Source organism: Calliphora vicina, chromosome 2 (genome assembly GCF_958450345.1).
Source record: "Calliphora vicina chromosome 2, idCalVici1.1, whole genome shotgun sequence".
In the NCBI taxonomy this organism is placed as follows: Eukaryota; Metazoa; Arthropoda; class Insecta; order Diptera; family Calliphoridae; genus Calliphora; species Calliphora vicina.
In genome coordinates, this window is record NC_088781.1 from 47,712,807 (window position 1) to 47,732,151 (window position 19,345).

Sequence of the window (19,345 nt, forward strand, 5' to 3'; positions counted from 1 at the left end):
GAAAAAAAAATGGGTCAAATTTCGAAGGGCGTAGGGGCAACATACTCGAAAAATGGGAAACTTAACCGTGGTAGTAATTGGTACTTTGGTATTGAAAATCGTAAACTCTGCTATTAACAAACCTAACTCAATTGTCAAAAACCTAAGTGGTGAGAATGTATTAGTTAAAAAAGCTATGTAAAAACAAAAACAATACTAACATGTTTGATTTTTTTCTAGTTTCCGCTCTATGTATATCTCTCTTTGGTACCAGTCGTCAAAATAGAAAAACGTCCGTTACAAAAATGCACATTGATAGACACAAAACAATAATAAAATATTCTATGTCTGCTAACTTCTAAAATATCTAGTAACTAACTGATATTCTATATTTTATGTTTTGTTATTATTCTCTTAAAGATAAGTTCAACTTTTAAAACTGAAAAAAAACGGTTGGCATTTAATCAGTTTTAACCGATTAACCTAAAAAATATTATAAAAGCAACAGCAGGACAAGATAATTTTAATAAAGTTATTATTGAAATATGTAGTATTTTTTAATTTTTAAGTGCTCTAGAATAAACATTTAACAAATTATCAACTGCCTAGCAAAGTTTGGCAGTAATTTTGATAAATACTACATAGTAATTATTTTAGAAATTTTGTTTAAGAATTTTCTTATTGAGGGGGGATTATTTGCGCTTTTGATAAGCCTTTAAACCATTTAATAGTCATAATAAATAGTACAATATGGATTATGAAAAATTAGTCATAAAAAACCAACCGATAAAACCAACTACGCAATTTTATGCCCGGCCTTCGTTAGATTCTAGTAATTTTTTGCTAAAAGATAATTTATTTGCAAATGAAAAAATAAAGGGTAAATACTTATGTGTTCAGCCATGACAGCAAATTTTATATCTTTAAATTGGTTGTAGTTTTAGGAAATGTTATTTTGAGGTTGCAAGAGTTAGGTTTTGTAACAGTTACGTCACGTCTCTGTTGCCCTATGGCATCACCGTTTAATGAAAACCCTAGGTCTCCACGTAGCAATTTTTATTGCTAAGCTCAAGCAATAACGTCGGCATAGCAACAGCAGAGTGATTGCTGATTGCATTAGGTGTAGAAAACGTTCGTCACAAATGCAAAATTTTCAACGCGAAGAGTTCTATGAAAAAAAAACTGGTTTATTTTAAGTTAATTTTTTCACTAATTTCTTTGTTTTTTTCTTTTGGTTCTTCAATAAATTAAATATTCGCACCGAATCATAGAAAGAAGAAATTTTACATTAATGACAACTGAACTGACAGCTTATTGCTTAGCAATAATTGCTCAGGCTATCAGTAGAGCAATCATTGCTACATATGGCAATTTGCGGTCTACACTCGCAAATTTCATTGACGCAATCAAATTTGACAATTGCAGCAATAAATATTGCTACGTGGAGACCTAGGGGTAGTAATGTCAAATTGTTCAACTGTAAACATTAAAAGGGACAAATTCCCTTTAAATGATAGTTTAATTTGTGAAATACAATTTTATTTAATTTGTTTGCCGTTCCAAAATCCTAAATACATTCTAAACAAGTCATCCGTTCAGTCATTAAATAAGTAATTAAATTAATTGGCTAACTAATAATAAAAACTTTTTATTACTGTGTTTATATAATTAGTTATAAATTAAGAATATACTGCTGCATTTAAACTGTGCTAATTGTCAAACAATATTAAAAAGATTATTAACTAAAAATCACACTTTTTTCTTTATAAATTAAACAACGCAGTCAGAGCCACACGTTTTAATTTACGTAGGTTAATAGCTCTTAAATTTCTTTCAAACATTTGTTAATTGTTTTGCTACTAGACAGGTTTTGATATGGTTTTATAGATGTTTAAAAAGTCTGGAGTTATTTTAGGATGATTGATGCTTGGGTTATACCTTTTTTGGGTAATTCACTTGTGGCTTATTCACCTGTTAGACTTAATTTAATATTAATTGTATAATTTATTTAATACGAAAACACAATAGTAATAGGTATTGCCAAAAACATCTAAATACAATTGGTTTATATTGCCAAACACAATTGGTCGATTCACAAGGTATCCATCCTATGATGTCATGTTGTCATAATGTTCTAATATTTCACGACTCGGCGGCTCGGCTTTGCCGGCTCTTAGGCATTCGACGCAGATATCTGCTGGTTGTAGAGAGTAGAATTATTTTAGGATATTTTTTGCTTGAAAGGCGATAACATTTTCAAACCATTGTCAAATATTAGAACATTATGTCAATATGACATGATAGGTTACCTTGTGATTTATTTATTATTTTAACCCCATTTTCTCAATATCTAGTTATCGTTTTTCATAACGGTAAACCTCCGATTAACATTTTTTTGTATGAGAACTGTCAGTTTATCGTCACGATAAAAAATAACCAGAGATTGAGAAAATGGGGGTAATTATGGCTGTTATTTTGCAATCTTGGCAACCTGCGATCTTTTTGCCTCTAATGTTCCAATTACATACTTTTTTAGTCCCATTTTAAAAACTATAATCACCCCTATCGCGAATCAATATTTCACATGAAATATTTTCCCTTTTCCTTTTTTCGTTCATCAACTTTGTTCACGTGAAAAAATTCCCCTTGTTGTGAAATTTTTAGATGGAATTTTGTAAACAATAAACAGCTGTTACGAACAAAATCAACTATTGTGAATGTAAAGTTAATCGTGATATTCCCGATAGCAATTTTCCCTTCGAGGGAAATGGATATTTCATGGGAACAAAATTTCACATGTTATTGCCGATAGGGGTGAATAATAAATATTTGTTTTCAGTTTGATATTAAAAGATTTCAATTTAGTATTGTATTTTAATTTTAGAAATTGTATCAATATATTTACCTGAAGCCACTCATAACATTCAAAAGCGTACTTTTGCCAGAACCTGAAGGACCCATAATTGCTGTTAACTCGCCGGAGCGAAATGCACCATTAATACTATGAAGAATTTCTTTTGTCACTGAAAACATATATAAAAAAATAAGTAGAATATTATTAGAAACTTAAAATATAAAACAAATATATTTATATGAAAGAAAACTGTACTAAATAGTTCTAGAATGCGACCAATTGTTGGATATTGTCATATACGGAACTAGTTCTACGGAACAATAACCGATTCAGTATCCTTTATAAATAATCTGTGTTCATTATTAAATTTAGTTTTTAAATAGCAAAATTTAAGGCCAGTTTCACGATGTCGAAAGAAAAATGATTCGAATTAATTTATATGAAAACTATTCGAAAGAATTTAAAAATCTGAGTGTTTTTCATACAAAATTTTTACACTCATTTTTCTTTCGACATCGTGGAACAGGCAGTTAATATTTAATTTTGTCAATTTTAATTTTTGGACAAATAAATGTTAATATTTTCCATGAAATTATATAGAATTACTTTTGAATCACAATAGCGTTTCACAGAACGGGATCTGTGAAAGCTGTGCCCTAGAAAAATAAGTTTCTGTTCTGGACTGAGTCATGATCGGGCCACAGACAAGTTCCAAACGTCAGATATTTAGAATGCCATAGTATAATTGTCATTGATCTGTACGGAAATCTCATCACAGCTCAGTTACTATTGGCTCGCCATGGAATAATCTCGAGAATGCATTAAACTTAGCGCAACACAGATCTTTGGCTTAACATTATCCTAGCGAAAGGAATGGATGGATATTAATTAGAAAATGGAATAAAATCATGAAAGGCGTGGAAATGCACTATTAATTGTGTAACTGCAACGACAAAGCGCGTCGTTATTATTAAAGATTAAATAGGAACGTTCAGTCAGAGCCGTTAAAAGAAACTTAATCACCCCAATCGGCAATAACATGTGAAATTTTGTTCCCATGAAATATTTATTTCCCTCGAAGGGAAAATTGCTATCGGGAATATCACGATGAACTTTTACATTCACAATAGTTGATTTTGTTTGTAACAGCTGTTTATTGTTTACAAAATTCCATCTAAAAATTTCACAAGAGGAATTTTTTCACGTGAACAAAGTTTATGAACGAAAAAAGGAAAAGGGAAAATATTTCATGTGAAATATTTATTCGCGATAGGGGTGAATATCTTCAGAAAACATTCAGATATATATCAACGATCAACTCCAATACATGTATGACATCGAAGTCTTACTTCTCCTATTTGAAATAGGAAATTAATTCACTATAAATGAAGCTGGAAATGGCGATGTTTACACCAAATCGTTTAACAATATCCTATGCACTCCCATCCCCAAAGGATTGGTCGTCTAAAAACAAGAGACCTTTCTATATTCCTCCTGAAAATTGTAAATTTCAAGCCTTCACCTGGAACAAGGATTCAATTCGCCACAGAACTTAAAGAAAGGAACAGTCTGGGCTCCGTAAAGAAAGGATATGCGTTGAATCTACGATAAGAATTACCTAGTATTTGTGAACTTAAAACGAACTATGAGGAGTGCAAACTAGAGTTATTACTCCGATAAAGATCTCTACAATAAGAGATTTCAAAAGTTTCCCAGCCTTTGTTTCGCAAACACCATTAGTAATATTGATCTACTGCATCTTCTAGTGACACCGGACATCTTACTCCCCGATCTTATTTAAGATGGTATCAACTTTCGTCAGTGCATGAGCTCTGAAGTATCCATCAATGTCCCCTTATCCAGAAACACATACAAAGGTAACCTAGAGACATTCGGCATTATTAAACAATTTTCGAAGTGATGTACACACTCTTTTGGGGTCTAGTGGCCGCTCAGTAAATATATGGACATCCCTGATCGATATCCCTTGTTACTGAAGTCCGCAGCAACTTTCACAGGCTTGAATTACGCTATCATAATCTAAATGTTTCAGATTCAGCTGGTCCGAATAGTCCGTCATTGAATATTTGTATGATGTTCTGTGGAAAGGAGTTTTTCACGAGAAATCCCGGGAATTCACCAATATTTTCAATCCCAATTCCCGGGAAATTGTGCTAGAATTCCTGGTAATTATTTTCCTTAGTTTTATTTGATGTTTTTTTAACTTGACTTTATCAAAAATCTCTAAAACATATGCAGATGATTCATAGAACAAAAAAGATTTAACCCAAATAAACTAATAATATTTTCATTGTTCAAATTATTCCACAAACTCGTGAATGTTCGTGAATGGGCTGTCATTGACTTCTATTCCGATCGAAAGTGGGATTATTTTAGTTTTTAGCTTTTTCACAAAGAGTAAAATTAAATATTTTGGAATAAAACCAAATTGGGTTTTCTTCAAGTCTTTTAACTTAATTTTTGATTTAATAAGCAATTCAAAATTAAAAAAAAATAAAATATATATTTTTCCCGAATTAACAGAATTAATTGGAGTCTATCGATCGTAGAACCAAATCTAATGGAAATTGAAGCCATTCCGATACAATTTACAAATGGTGACAGGTTTGTATATAACCAAAATTAGAAATCGAGTCAGTATATCTCTTATATTAAATTTTTATTGGATTTCTTTTTATTTGTATCCAATTACATGTTAAAGCCAAAGACTTTTTTTTAAATTTTTAACGAAGTCTACAATCTTAAAAAGGAATAAATTGTGTTATGCGGGAATTTCCGGGATCCCGGGAAATTTCAAAATTAATCCCGATTTTTCGGGAAATGAAAAAGTGCGAGAAAAGAAAAACTCTAATTGTCATAGTCAGTTCAAATTGGAAAAGTTAGGCTATAAGTTAACAGAAGAGCACAACATTCGCTCAACTTTTCGTCAACATCAAGACACTGACGCTCATCTTGTCATCAATTGTCTTTGATATGAGACATATCTTCCATAAATCGTCAAAGACAATGTCATCTACGATGATTTTTCCAACTGGGATTCTTTAACTTTTTAGGGATAATAAAGATATTTTCTCGTGTTTTCTTTCAGTTTAAACAAACCTTAGTTGTTTTCATTTAATTATTTATTTTATTTTCAAAGTAAAAATATAACAAAAAAATAACTCACCAAATTTCGTTTCCGCAAATGAAAATTTACTAACCGTATATTTCACTTTCTCAAATTCAATATCGACTTTTTTACAGCGCGAAAAATTATCATCATATAAATTGTACGATAAATTATTAACTTTTGTTGTTGAATTCGAATTCGATGAACTAGGGGTGGTTTGATCTATAGAAATTTCCGAACTGGCAGCCGTTGAACAGCAATTAATGCCCAAAACGCCTGTGCCACAATCAGACTTATTGCCACCACTGCCACACCCACTTAAGGGCTTTATATCATTTATAACAGTCATCGGGATACAATTGTGGTGTAATGATTATATAATAATTGTTATTAATAATTATAGTTATTGTTTATTTGCAGCTGAGACAATAATTTATGTTAAGTAATCTGTAATGAAGGAAATATAAAAAATATTAATTAAAATGTTATAAATTAAGAGAAGGAAAAAAATTATTAGTTTATTATTTTAATATAAAAGTAATAAATGTTAAATTTATGTTAAATATATTGTAATAAAAGAAAAACGTTTTGTTTTCTGTTAAAAATACAGAAAATAAACAAGTGATAATAGTATGTATAAACAATTCAATTAAATTTATAATTAATAATAACGTAATATGATAATGTCAATAATAAATAATGATAAATAAAACGCAATAAAGGGAATAAAAATGTTTGTAATATTTAAGAGAATTTACCAAAAACCCAAATTCATTTCCAGAACATATTAATGTAAACATTTTTAAAATAAACAATTTAAATTTATAAAAATAATATACACCTGTGATGTCATTTTAATGATTTATGTTTCTAGATTAAACGGAAGCATTTACCAATTGATAACAGCCAGACAACAAAATATTTTTTATTATTTTTTTTTCTAAGGTGAAGGTGATTTTCAAACCATTATCTGTTAAGGAAAATTCTTGAATTGTTGTTTATAAAGCAACACAATACTTTTCTTTCCAACTTTTAGAAATGATTACTAATTAATAATAAAATCAAACGTAAATATTATTATTATTAAAATTAAGGGTCAAGTTCTGCTTTGACTTTAAGATATGTAATATCAGATTAGAAAATAATGTTAAACGTTTTATAAGAAATTAAATCTTAAATGAACATGTTTTACAAATTTGTTAATGAGTCATTAATAGAAAAAAAAGTCAGATTAAATGCCAACAAATTGGACTTTGTTTAGGGATTTAATATATTGTATAATGACAAGTTTAATTAATTCTAATTTAAATATAAAATTAAAGTTCATTTTGTAATATTTAAATGCATTAGAATGGCTGAAGTAATACAACAAAGTAGTTGTCGTAATTAAATAATTTTGGTTGATTAAGGGAAGGGGGAATGTTAATACCTACACGCAGAGAAAAAACATGGTTGCGGTAAACATAATCTAATATCATACTCGTAAGATTTATAATTCTTGTACAAACATATTATGATCATTATTATTGTCTAATTAAATCATACTTAACAAGTAAGAGAGCAATATTCGGCTGTGCCGAATCTTATATACACTTCTTATACTTCAAAATAAAAATTGTAAATATTTTTAGGTAAACAAAATTTATTTATTTTTCCAAAGTAGTTTTTTAATTTTTTGGAAAAAATGTTCTTTTTAAAATTTAAATTTTTTTTTTTGGCTTTTAATTTTTTTTAAATTTAGCGAAAAAAACTTTTGGTGAAAAAAAATTCGGGTTTAAAAATATTTTTTCCGATTTTGACCCATTGTAGGTCCAACTTACTTATATACGTCATTGCAAAGGTCTTTGAAATATCTATCATAAGATATCCATATTGTCTATATTAATGACTTAGTAATCCAGATATAGATAAAAAATAGGGCAAAAATCGAGGTTGTCCCGGTTTTTTCCTTATATCTCAACCATTTGTGGATCGATTTTAAATAACAACCGAGCCGGAGATATTGATGAATCGTGTATGTAAGTTATTTGGGGGCTTCGGAAAGTTGATTTCAACAGACAGACGGACATGGCTTAATCGACTCCGCTATATATAAGGATCGAGAATATATATAGTTTATAGAGTCGGAAATGAAAAAATGTAGAAATTACAAACGGAAAGACAAACTTATATATACCCTTCTCACGAAGGTGAAATAAAAATTCGGGACTTACAATAGATGGCGTATCGCTTGAATGCGGTTTTTATTTTTAATAACTTTTATGTCATTTTGAAGGGTACATATCCTGTTTATTCTCACTTAGTTATTGAACACTATAGTCGAAACAACAACGTTTATTTTTGCTTCGAAAATTTAGAATTTTGTACCAACAAAGCGTCATATGCGATAAGTTTTGCTGAAGCACACCGATTGCTCACCAAAGCTTATGGTTAATGTGTTCCATCAGCTTCAACGTGCGAGAGGGGTTTTTTTCGGTTCAGGGGCCAAATTACCGCATTCGTGATCGAATGAGCTATCGTATCGAAAAATGATTTCGATATCGAAATTATGATAAAATATACTAAATTTCTTGCTCGATATCGAATGCCATAATCTCAAATAAGAAAATTACGATCAATTTTACACGATATCGAATGCGGTAATTTGGCCCCAGAAGTGGTGATTTTGACACGGAAGACAAATATCGCCCACGCCCACTCCAGTAATGCCTCCATGAAATGGAGGCATTACTCCATGAAGATTGTTGTCAAGCTCAACAAGAGCTTGAAAAATCATTGGGAGCAACTCAATCAGCAATTTCAAAACGTTTGCAAGCAGCAGGATTTATCCAAAAGCAGGGAAATTGGGTACCATACGAATTTAAGTCTTGAATGTTGCACCAAATCATTACTTGCGATGAAAAATGGTTCCATTACGATAACCCGAAGCATAAGATATCGTATGTGAAGCCTGACCAAACAGCCGAATCGACAACAAAGCCAAATATCAATGGTGCTGTTCTACATACTTCTTTTTTTTACTTTTTTATATGAAAACTTGTAGATTTTGGTGGGGGGGAATTCCTATTTCACACCGTAAGGATTCGCGCCAGTGCTAAGGTAATTACCTGTATTTGGTTGGAGCAATAGAGTTCTACTTATTATGAGCTGCTGAAATCTGGCAGACCAACACATGGAACCTGTACCTAATACAATTGATTCCTTTGTAGCGAGCATTTGCCGAAAAACGCGGACAGACAAGAAACCTTAATATTCCATCATGACAACGCTCGGCCACATGTTGCAATGCCTGTTAAAAACTATTTAGAATGAAGTGGTTGGTAAGTTTTTCCTCATCCGCCTTATAGTCCAGACCTTGTCCCGTCCGAATACTATTTGTTTCGGTCGATGCAGAACGTTATCTCTGGGATACGCTTCACTTTAGAACAGAGTATCAGAAATTGGCTTGATTCATTCTTGGCCTCAAAAGATGAGTAGTTCTTTTGGCGCGGAATCCATATATTGTCAGAAAGATGGGAAAAGATCATAGCTAGCAATGGCCAATACTTTTAATAAATTTATATTGTACAAATGTTTTTTTTAATAAAAGCTTAAAACTTTTTTTTAAGTCATACACACAATATTGGCAATAACATGTGAAATTTTGTGAAATATCCATTTCCCTCGAAGGAAAAATTGCTATCGTGATATCCCCACGAACTTTTCATTCACAATAGTTGATTTTGTTCGTAACTGCTGTTTATTGTTTACAAAATTTCATCTATAAATTTCACATGGGGAATTTTTTCACGTGAACAAAGTTGATGAACGAAAAATGGGAAAAGGGAACACATTTCATGTGAAATATTGATTCGCGATATGGGTGATAATGTTTTTGCATAGTTATTATTCTTAAGTTGTTTGAAAAATAATAATTTTTCATTGAATCATACTCAAATTTATAATTGCAATGAACATAAAATTGTTTACTGTAATTAAAAATATAGCTGAAATCAGATTAAAATTTAACAATTATTTGTATACGACAACATTGTTACAAAAAACACAGTGTAGTAGTCGTGACCATGCCCAACCATGTTTTTTCTCTGCGTGTAAAATGATGATGCTGTAATTACAGGGAATTTAAATTATGTACTTTTGAGATGCTCTAAAGTGAGGGGTAATTTAATCTTATGAGTCATTTGATGTTTATCTTAAGTTCTTTGTATTCAATATTATTAAAAGTTTAAATACGAATATTTTACATTAAATGCAGCTGGGAATAAACACAGACCGTATAAGTATTTTTCAATTGTAAATATAAGGTAAATAAATAAAGCTAAGCAAATTGGTATTAACATGCATTATGGCTAAAAAATACAATTTCGATTAACCCCAACTTTTTTTGGAGCCTCTCAAACAAACAACAATAAATTGCGCATTCACCCCTATCGCGAATCAATATTCGACATGAAATATGTTCCCTTTTCCCATTTTTCGTTCATCAACATTGTTCACGTGAAAAAATTAATCAACATGGGAAATTTTTAGATGGAATTTTGTAAACAATAAACAGCTGTTACGAACAAAATCAACTATTGTGAATGAAAAGTTCAGGGGAATATCACGATAGCAATTTTCCCTTCGAGGATATTTCATGGGAACATAAATTTCACATGTTTTTTCATGATAGGGGTGATTCTCTTTCATATCCCGTTACTTCTGACAAATTTGACATTTTACATTTTACATCATTAAAGAGGTCTGTACCAAGATATCGTAGGATGATGTGGTGGCCAACATGGAAACATGTTTCAGTATGACTGACCCGTTAAGAGCGGGATTTTTTTAAAGTTTTAGCTTTTATTTTGAAACATTTTTACATTATACATTTATTGTACTATAACGTTTCCCATCTTTCTGGCAACATATGGATTCCGAGGCAAAAGAACTACTCATCTTTTGAAGGCAAGAATGAATCAAGCCAATATCGGATAGTCTGTTACAAAGTGAGGCGTAACATCTGCATCAATCTAAACAAATAGTAGTCGGACGGGGCACAATCAATTTATAGCTCTCAAGCAAGCTCTTGTTGAGTTTGACAACAATCTTTATGGACTAATGCCTCCAGTTCTTGCTCTTCAAACTTTTTTTTCTGGCCTGAGCGATCTTTGTCTTCCGTGTCAAAATCTAAACCGCACAAAAAATCTCAATTTTCATGAAAAGCGGACTTAGCTCATTTGCACACTAAACTAACGATATGTATAGTATTTTGCTGGAAAAAAAACAGAAACAATGCAAAATGTGATTGACTGATGATAGTCTATTATTTGGTTTTTCCTTTCCCCCAAAATGTGAAATGTAATGGCACAAAAGAAAACCAACGAAAAACAAACACGTTGTTTTAATTATACAATTTTAACATAATCGCTTTTCTGTGGCTTTTGTGTTTTTTGTTGTGAGAATTTCGATGACTTTGGTTAAAATTTATAAAAATGCTAATTTCAGTTTATAACATGCGAAAATTACGTTTGATGTTGGACAGAGAAAATAAACAATTAAATCTACATATACAAATAAATAAAATATTGTGAAATAGTGTAAAGAAAACAAAAGAAATGCAATTAATTTTAAGAATTTGTAGTAGTTTTACCATTGTAAACATTTAATGTTGCAAAAACATGTTGCTGGCAACATTAACATCTTTTGACAGCAGTGAGAGATATTGGTGTGGTTTTCGATTGATATTTATTTTAATTAGAAATTTTTTGATTTTTAAATATTAATTGGTTAATATATGCCACATGTAGGTCCGTACATTTCTGTTTTCATCCCTTATAATATTGAGTTTAAATCGAAAACATAATTCTTCAGAATTTTAGGTAATAAATTAAAATTGGAGCTAAAATCTTCATAGAAACTTTTTCATAAAACCAACATTAGTTTTTCAGCTTATTTTTGAAAAATTGTTAATACTTTTTTTAAATGTTAAAGTGTTAAACTGGCAGCACTCCAATGACATCACAGTACACTGCCTACCAGCTACACTTTGCCAGCAATATGCTGTGCAAATAAAATATTATTGCAACAAGGTTGCTACCTCTATAATTTATAATTTATTATTAAAATAATGTATTTTAATTGTAACTTTGTTTTTTTTTGCACGGTTGTCAAATGATAATTTATTATCAAAAAAAAAACCCTCGTAAGGCTAAATAGAAAAAATAATAACAAAATAACTGGCCGGACGACTAAATTAAAAGTGTTATACAAACTAACAATAAAAGATTTGAAATTGAAATAAAATGAAACTTAACAAATAATTGAACAAATCTTGTTTTTAAATATTTCAATTATATCAATACAGACAAAAAGTAAACATGAGCTATGATCACATGGTTGTGTCAAACGATTATTTGTTTTTACAGGATCTTTGTAGTAGCAAACAAACAATCGCACATAATAAACAGCACGACTAAACAAAGTAAACTTAAGAAATTTGAAATTGAAAATTAATTGAACTGTCATTAAGTACAAAAAATAACAAAGGATTTATTAATGAATGTAATGATAACATTGCTCATACAAATGTTTATTTGTTTTTACAGAACTTTTGTAAGAGCCAACAAATATCTCTAAATAAAAAAAAATTTGTTTGATTTTTAACCCAATATTTTATATTTAAACATTTATACTACGCTAGCTATAACATTTTCCAATCTTGCTGGCAACATATGGATTCCGAGCCAAAATAACTGCTGATCTCTGTTCCAAAGCGAAGCGTATCCCAGAGAGATCGTTCTGCGTTGATCGAAACAAATAGTAATCGGACGGGGCACACTCTGGACTATGAAGCGGATGAGGCAAAAATTCCAAACCACTTCATTTTAAATACTTTTAAACAGGTATTACAACTTGTGGCCGAGCATTCTTGCTGGCAACATGTGGATTCCGAGCCAAAATAGCTGCTCACCTTTTGAGGCCAAGGACGAATCAAGCCAATATCGGATACTCTATTCCAAAGTGAAGCGTGTGCCAAAGAGATCGTTCTGCATCGATCGAAACAAATAGTAAACGGACGGGGCACAGTCTGGACTATGAAACGGATGAGGCGAAACTTCCCAACCACTTCATTCTAAATACTTTTAAACAGGTATTACAAATTGTGGCCGAGCATTGTCATGATCGAATATTACGGTTTCATATCTGGCCGTATATTCTTGGCGTTTTTCGGTCAATGCTGACTTCAAACGAATCAGTTGTATTCGGTACAGGTTCCCTGTGATGGTCTGTTTAGCTGCTCATAATAGATAGCGCCATGGATATTTGGATTTGGTGTCGATTCGACTGGTTGGCCGGGCCTCACATACGATCTCTTGCGCTTCGGGTTATCATAATGGATCCATTTATCATCGCAAGCAATGATTCGGTGCAAAAGTGATTTTCTTTTGTAGCGTTCAAGCATCATAAAATCGTCTTCAACGACTGTTAGCTTCAATTCGTATGGTACCGAATTTCCCTGCTTTTGGATGAATCCTGATGCTCGCAAACGTTTTGCAGCTTGAGTAGCACCCAATGATTTTGAAAGCTTTTGATAAATTTTACAACAATCTTCAAGGAGTAATGTTTACAATTCATGGTCTTCATTCTTTTTTGGCTGGCCTGGGCAATCTTTGTCTTGCGTGTCAAAATCACCAATTCTGAACAGCATAAAAACCATTTATCGAACTTTGACACCAATGGAATACCGATTGCTCACCATAAGCTTTGGTGAGCAATTGATGTGCTTAAGAAGTAAAGTAAAACTTCCCGCATAAGACGCTTTGTTGGTACAGAATTCGATATTTTCGAAGCAAAAAAAAAAAACATTATTGTTTTCACTATAATGTTCAATAACTAAGTGAGAAGTAAGAATAAATGACAGATATATACCCTTCAAAATGACATATACGTTATTAAAAACAAAAACTGCATTCAAGAGATACGCCATCTATTGTCGCAATCAAATAAATTGTTATAGGTCAGTTTCATTTTTAAGGTAAATAATAATTATCATCTGTTTTTTCGTATTTTTTGGTTTTTTATTTTATTCAATTTGTTATTGTATTTCATGACATTCATCGCAATTGATAAGACTGAGCGCGAATTATTATCAAAGGTTCTTTGTTTATTCCTTAATTAAAATAAAATGAGTAAGTGATTAAATTTAATATTGTTGTTATTCCAAATAATCTGACAAAGTAAAAAAAAAACATGCGTTATTTTCTATTTTATTCCATTTCAAAACATTCATGAATTTCTTTAATTCTCAAGGTTCTTTTGCAATTAATAACAATAACAACAACCAATAGTACGTAATTAAATTAATATTATTTATGTAGTTTATTTTAAACAATTTTAGTTTGTTTTAAATTATAAATTAAATTTGGCACACATAATTAAACCAAAACAGAAAATAAAATACACTTTCAAACTTGGTAATATAAGAATTAATTTTGTAGATATTTTTAGAAATAAATTAAACTCGTAACACGTTTTTTTTCTTTGTTTGTAATTGAAAACAAAAAAATCTTTGTCAATATAAACATAACATTTTGCTTCGTTTTTATTCAGTTTTTATTTTCATTACAAATCCCATTCACTATCAATTTCAAAAAATCTCCACCACTCCACTTAGTGTGTCACAAACGAGTTGCGATTTTATGGAAACGCAGAGTTGTCATGCGAAAATAAATAAGGATTTTCGAGGTGTTGCATGATCAATCATGGGTAAATAAATGGTAACATTTTGAATTGTTCATTCAACTTAACTCCCCATCATGACGAGCCAACTATTTTATTCACTTTGTGTCCGCGCATAAATTTGTCTCGTGTGGACAATTCTTGTTATTGTTCGAACAAAGTTGCCAGAACACTCGCACAACGATATCTTCCATCAAATGTACTTTGGTTATGTATGAAACGTTCATACTATTATTTACATCAGATCGGTTTCAGTTAGCTTTAAGTTTAATTTGAAAGGAAATGTTTAATATTTCTTAAATAATTATGTCAACAAAATCACCAATACTGCGAATCAATATTTCCTCATGTTGTGAAATTTTCAGATGTAATTTTGTAAACAATAAACAGCTGTTACGAACAAAATCAACTATTGTGAATGAAGGGTTCATGGGAATATCACAATAGCAATTTCCCCTTGAGGCAAATGAATATTTCATGGGAACATACATGTACAAAGAAACATAGACAATGAAAATATCAGACGAGTCATTGTTGGCAATGTTTAAGAGGAAAATTCTTCGTAAGATTTACGGCCCTATACGCTTTGAAGATGGATTCCGTATTAGAATGATCCATGAGCTGTACGAGCTATACGCCGACGTAGATGCAGTCAAGTGCAAAATCCAAAGAATGCTGGCTCGGACAATGAAATGGCGAATGGATAATGACGCTCCAGCTCTATAGGCATAAAAGAAAAGTTCTCCGTTGGAATGACCAAGTGGAACAAGATCTGAAAACACTTGGTGTCTTCAATTGGCGCCAGCATGCAGAAGACAGGAATATCTGGCGTTCTATTTTGCTTCAGGCTGAAACCGACCCTCGGTTGTAATAGTCATATAAAGTAAATAAGTAAGGACACTTCACTTATGTGGATGTATATTGCAGATTAGATTCAAAATTACATTATGGATTGAAATATATTGCGGGTTGTGGAACAGAGGATATATTTTCCTTCATAAGAGAATTAAGTTGGAATTCTATTAATCTCTTATGTTTGTTTGGAACGTAATGTCTGGAAATTTTAAAATCTTGTATCTTAACCTGTATTCTTAAAGCCATTCACAATGGTCCCATAGGTATCCGAGTGCTAGTGAATTTTTTTGTATCTTCTTGAAAGATTACATCCAAGTAGACTTTTAAAATTAGAGGGGACACTATGCACCCTTAGCAGACTGCTCCGTCTATAGAGATATAATTTGTTTTGCTGTTTATCACCAATACAAACTATTTTTTTTGTCAATACTAAGATCTTTCAGGATATCTATCAATGTATGGTTCTGTACTCTGTGAAAAGCTTTTTCGGACTACACCATTTTTCATTGAAATTGAGAAAATTCCAAATGAAATTGAGAATTTCAATTTAAAATTGAGAAAATTCCAAATGAAATTGAGAATTTCCATTTTAAATTGAGAAAATTCCAAATGAAATTGAGAATTTCAATTTAAAATTGAGAAAATTCCAAATGAAATAGAGAAATTCAATTTTAAATTGGGAAAATTCCAAACGAAATTGAGAAAATTGCAATTGAAATTGAGAAACTTCTAAATAAAACTGAGAAACATTATATAAATTATTTTAAACTAAAAAAAAAACAAAATTAACGATTATATCAGATGTGGAAAGATGTGGTTGTCTGGATAGAGAGACCAATTTCAATTTATTTTGTCGTAGAAAACATGGTTGGTCTCGTGTTGGATCCCGAACAGTTCTTTCGATACCTACTTCCCGTGGCGCCGACATCCACCTGATAGGTGCAATTGGTACCACAGGCATTATTCAAATGGATAGTCGCAAAGGTTCGTTCACTACCGAAAGCGCCAACGAATGGATCAAAAGTATTGATAGCAAGTGTTGGGTAATCAGTTATCTGAACTCGTTTTGGTACGTGACAATGCACACCAATGCTTAACTCTATTGAAATAATTTCGTCCAAAATCAAAAGTATTGTGAAGTCAAGTATGAATATACCAACCGTAAATCCTCCTAATGTAGGAGAGCAGAGGATTTTTATCTTCAAGAATTAATTAACGATTCCAAGTCCTGTATAACTACTGGAGATTGCAGTAGAGCTATACAACATTCCACTAAAGCGCTTTGGAATTGCAAGATATGCCTGTTGGTCAATAAGAAAGAAAATGGAAAAATGGTATAGAATCTGTATGTAAAATAGAGCTGGTTCATATGCCTTCATGGAAACCACACTGAGTATGACCAAGAGATGAATGAGGAGTTTAACCACTCATCAGGAAAAATGTCTTTGTCATTAATTAGTTTACTTTATTTGTTTATATAAACTCCATCGATATTTCAACGTTAGACCTTGTTATTTTTATATTCATTTTATAGCTCTTCTTATTTTATGTTTCGTATTGGGTGGCACCATAAACTGTTGTTCATCATATACAGAGTCTTTGGATCTATTGTAGTATAATCTGTAAATAATTGCCATAATCTTCCCATACATCTCGTTTCACTTCTATCTTCGTTACGGTTATTCATTCAAAACAATTGGTGTGGTTTTTCTTTGTCGACCACAAGTTTCCTTTAGTTTCTTGTGTAAGTTAAAATAGCAATGCAACGATTCAAAGACTTTCTATTTCCAAACACTGATTTTCTAACCATAGACGTTTTGCTTCATGCTTCTTTATACGTTGTATTCGTTATGTACGATTATATTTATTTTCGTTAGCTTTGCGGTTTCATTCTTTTTGTATTCATAAGTTTTAATATATCATCAATTGAGGCTGTCAGTGTAAAAGTGGTGTAACCACAAACTATTTATTTAGTGGTATATTCAACTTACACCACTTTTGGTACATTACTTTGTTATACTATGCTTCATCTGCTTTTGAATACCAATTGATAGCTTACCCCACTTTGTGACTGTATGTAACAACCTTACCCCACTTTAGGACTGGTATATAACCAAAAAAAGTTGTGGGTTACAGCACTTTAGCACTGATGGCCTCAATTATCCATTCTTCAGTGTATATATTTGTTTTTACCTGAGTTTATTCTTCAGCTAATTTTCATAAGATGTCAGTTTTGCTTTTCATTCCACTGTATAAGTATGTCTTGATTGTAATTGATCAACTCAATCCTATCAGTTATTTCTATACTGTTTTTCGTTAATTTCATTATCTTTAGCCATTTGTGGACCAATTTTGATGATTTTCATTATCAAAATTCTAACGAATATATTTTATATTTTGTTTAGATGTGGATCCGGAGTTTGTCTGATGTCTTCCGGAAATATATTTCAATCAACACACGAATATGAATAGAGGGTCGGAAATACAGACTATATATAACCTTGCTACTCATTATGAAGCATAAGTTTATAAACTTCTAAGCAATAACATTTGGAGTCAGTTGTTTGGAATTCTTACAATTTGATTTACACTGCTTACAATTTGTTGCAAGCAATTATCTTTTCAAGTTTTGGACTTGTCAGAATGCATGCAAAAAAATGCCCTCGACTTAACCATATTTTCAAATCTTGGCTACCCTGTACTAGTCTGTAAATGAACTTGCAACATTCCGCAATATTTATTCTTATTATGGTTTCAATATCCATCTGACTGCCTACGTCTTTTGGTTGCGTTTTTTGTTGTTTGTGTATGTTGTAAAATTGGCCAGGTTTTCATTTTGTTGTTGCTGATACTTGTGGCATTTTATAAACCACCATCAACCAGACTTAACGTTATTGACCGTATAACTTAGTTTATAACCGGTTTCATATGTTTTCAACGATTTTTATTTCTTGTTAACCTTTAAACGTGCCTTGTATCTTTACTGATACGAGCAGATGGAAGTCGTTTGTTGTTATGTATTAGTAGATAACTTGAGGTTTTCCTGCAGTAGCCTAACACGGGAATATTGTAGGAGAAATCCTATAGATTACAAAGATATAGTCTAATAGCCGGTGAAAGTAGTTCACTTTTAGTCACGTATGTAATCGAAGTAGTCAAATTCCTATAGTACAAATTAAATTTCAACTGCTTATTCTTTAGACTACTAATGCAAAGTTTACTTCTGTAGAAATTAAGCACATTAGGCAGACTGCTTTTAGTCTCTAAAGTTTAATTAGCATTAAATTCCAAACTGTTTACACTATTGATTACCAAGCGACAGTCAGTGAACTCAATTATCACAACATCCAACTATTTTAATTTCTTCCATTCATTCAAAATTTGTTTTCCTTTGCTTGTTGTATTTATAGATTTAAAATAAATTAAAATTTTTTTTGTTCACAAAATCGTATAGGGTTAAAAACATATTAAAACCATTCCAATTTTACTTAAATGCACCTTTTTCCATTTATTGGCCTTTTTCCTTTTATGGCAGCCACCACATACACTAGTTAATGGGTAGAATTAAGTTGGCCAGCCATTAAATGCTGATGGTGAACACTTTGATGGATATTTTCCTTGTGATTTTATTTGGCTTTCTGGTTTTTAATGTGTTCAACCTTGTTTTAGTTAAATGAGAGACCATAAATTAAAACAAAATAAAAACAAAGTATGATAAATTAACAGAAGTAAGATGAAGTCAATTGATTATTTTAAAAAAATTTAGTCATTGATTTTATAAAGTGGACAAATGTTTATAGGGATCA

General features: G+C 31.2%; 1 protein-coding gene across 1 annotated transcript in view; it reads right to left on the reverse strand.

Annotated features, from left to right (window-relative positions):
• Nucleotides 1-19,345, reverse strand: part of LOC135951249 (ATP-binding cassette sub-family G member 1) — a 73,130-nt gene that overhangs the window by 38,751 nt on the left and 15,034 nt on the right. Inside the window, exons 2-3 of the mRNA XM_065500864.1 lie at nucleotides 6,021-6,410; nucleotides 2,885-3,002 (exon numbers count right to left, since the gene is read on the reverse strand). Coding sequence (XP_065356936.1) covers nucleotides 2,885-3,002; nucleotides 6,021-6,312 — 410 coding nt within the window. The 5' untranslated portion in view covers nucleotides 6,313-6,410. The remainder of the gene's footprint in view (nucleotides 1-2,884; nucleotides 3,003-6,020; nucleotides 6,411-19,345) is intronic.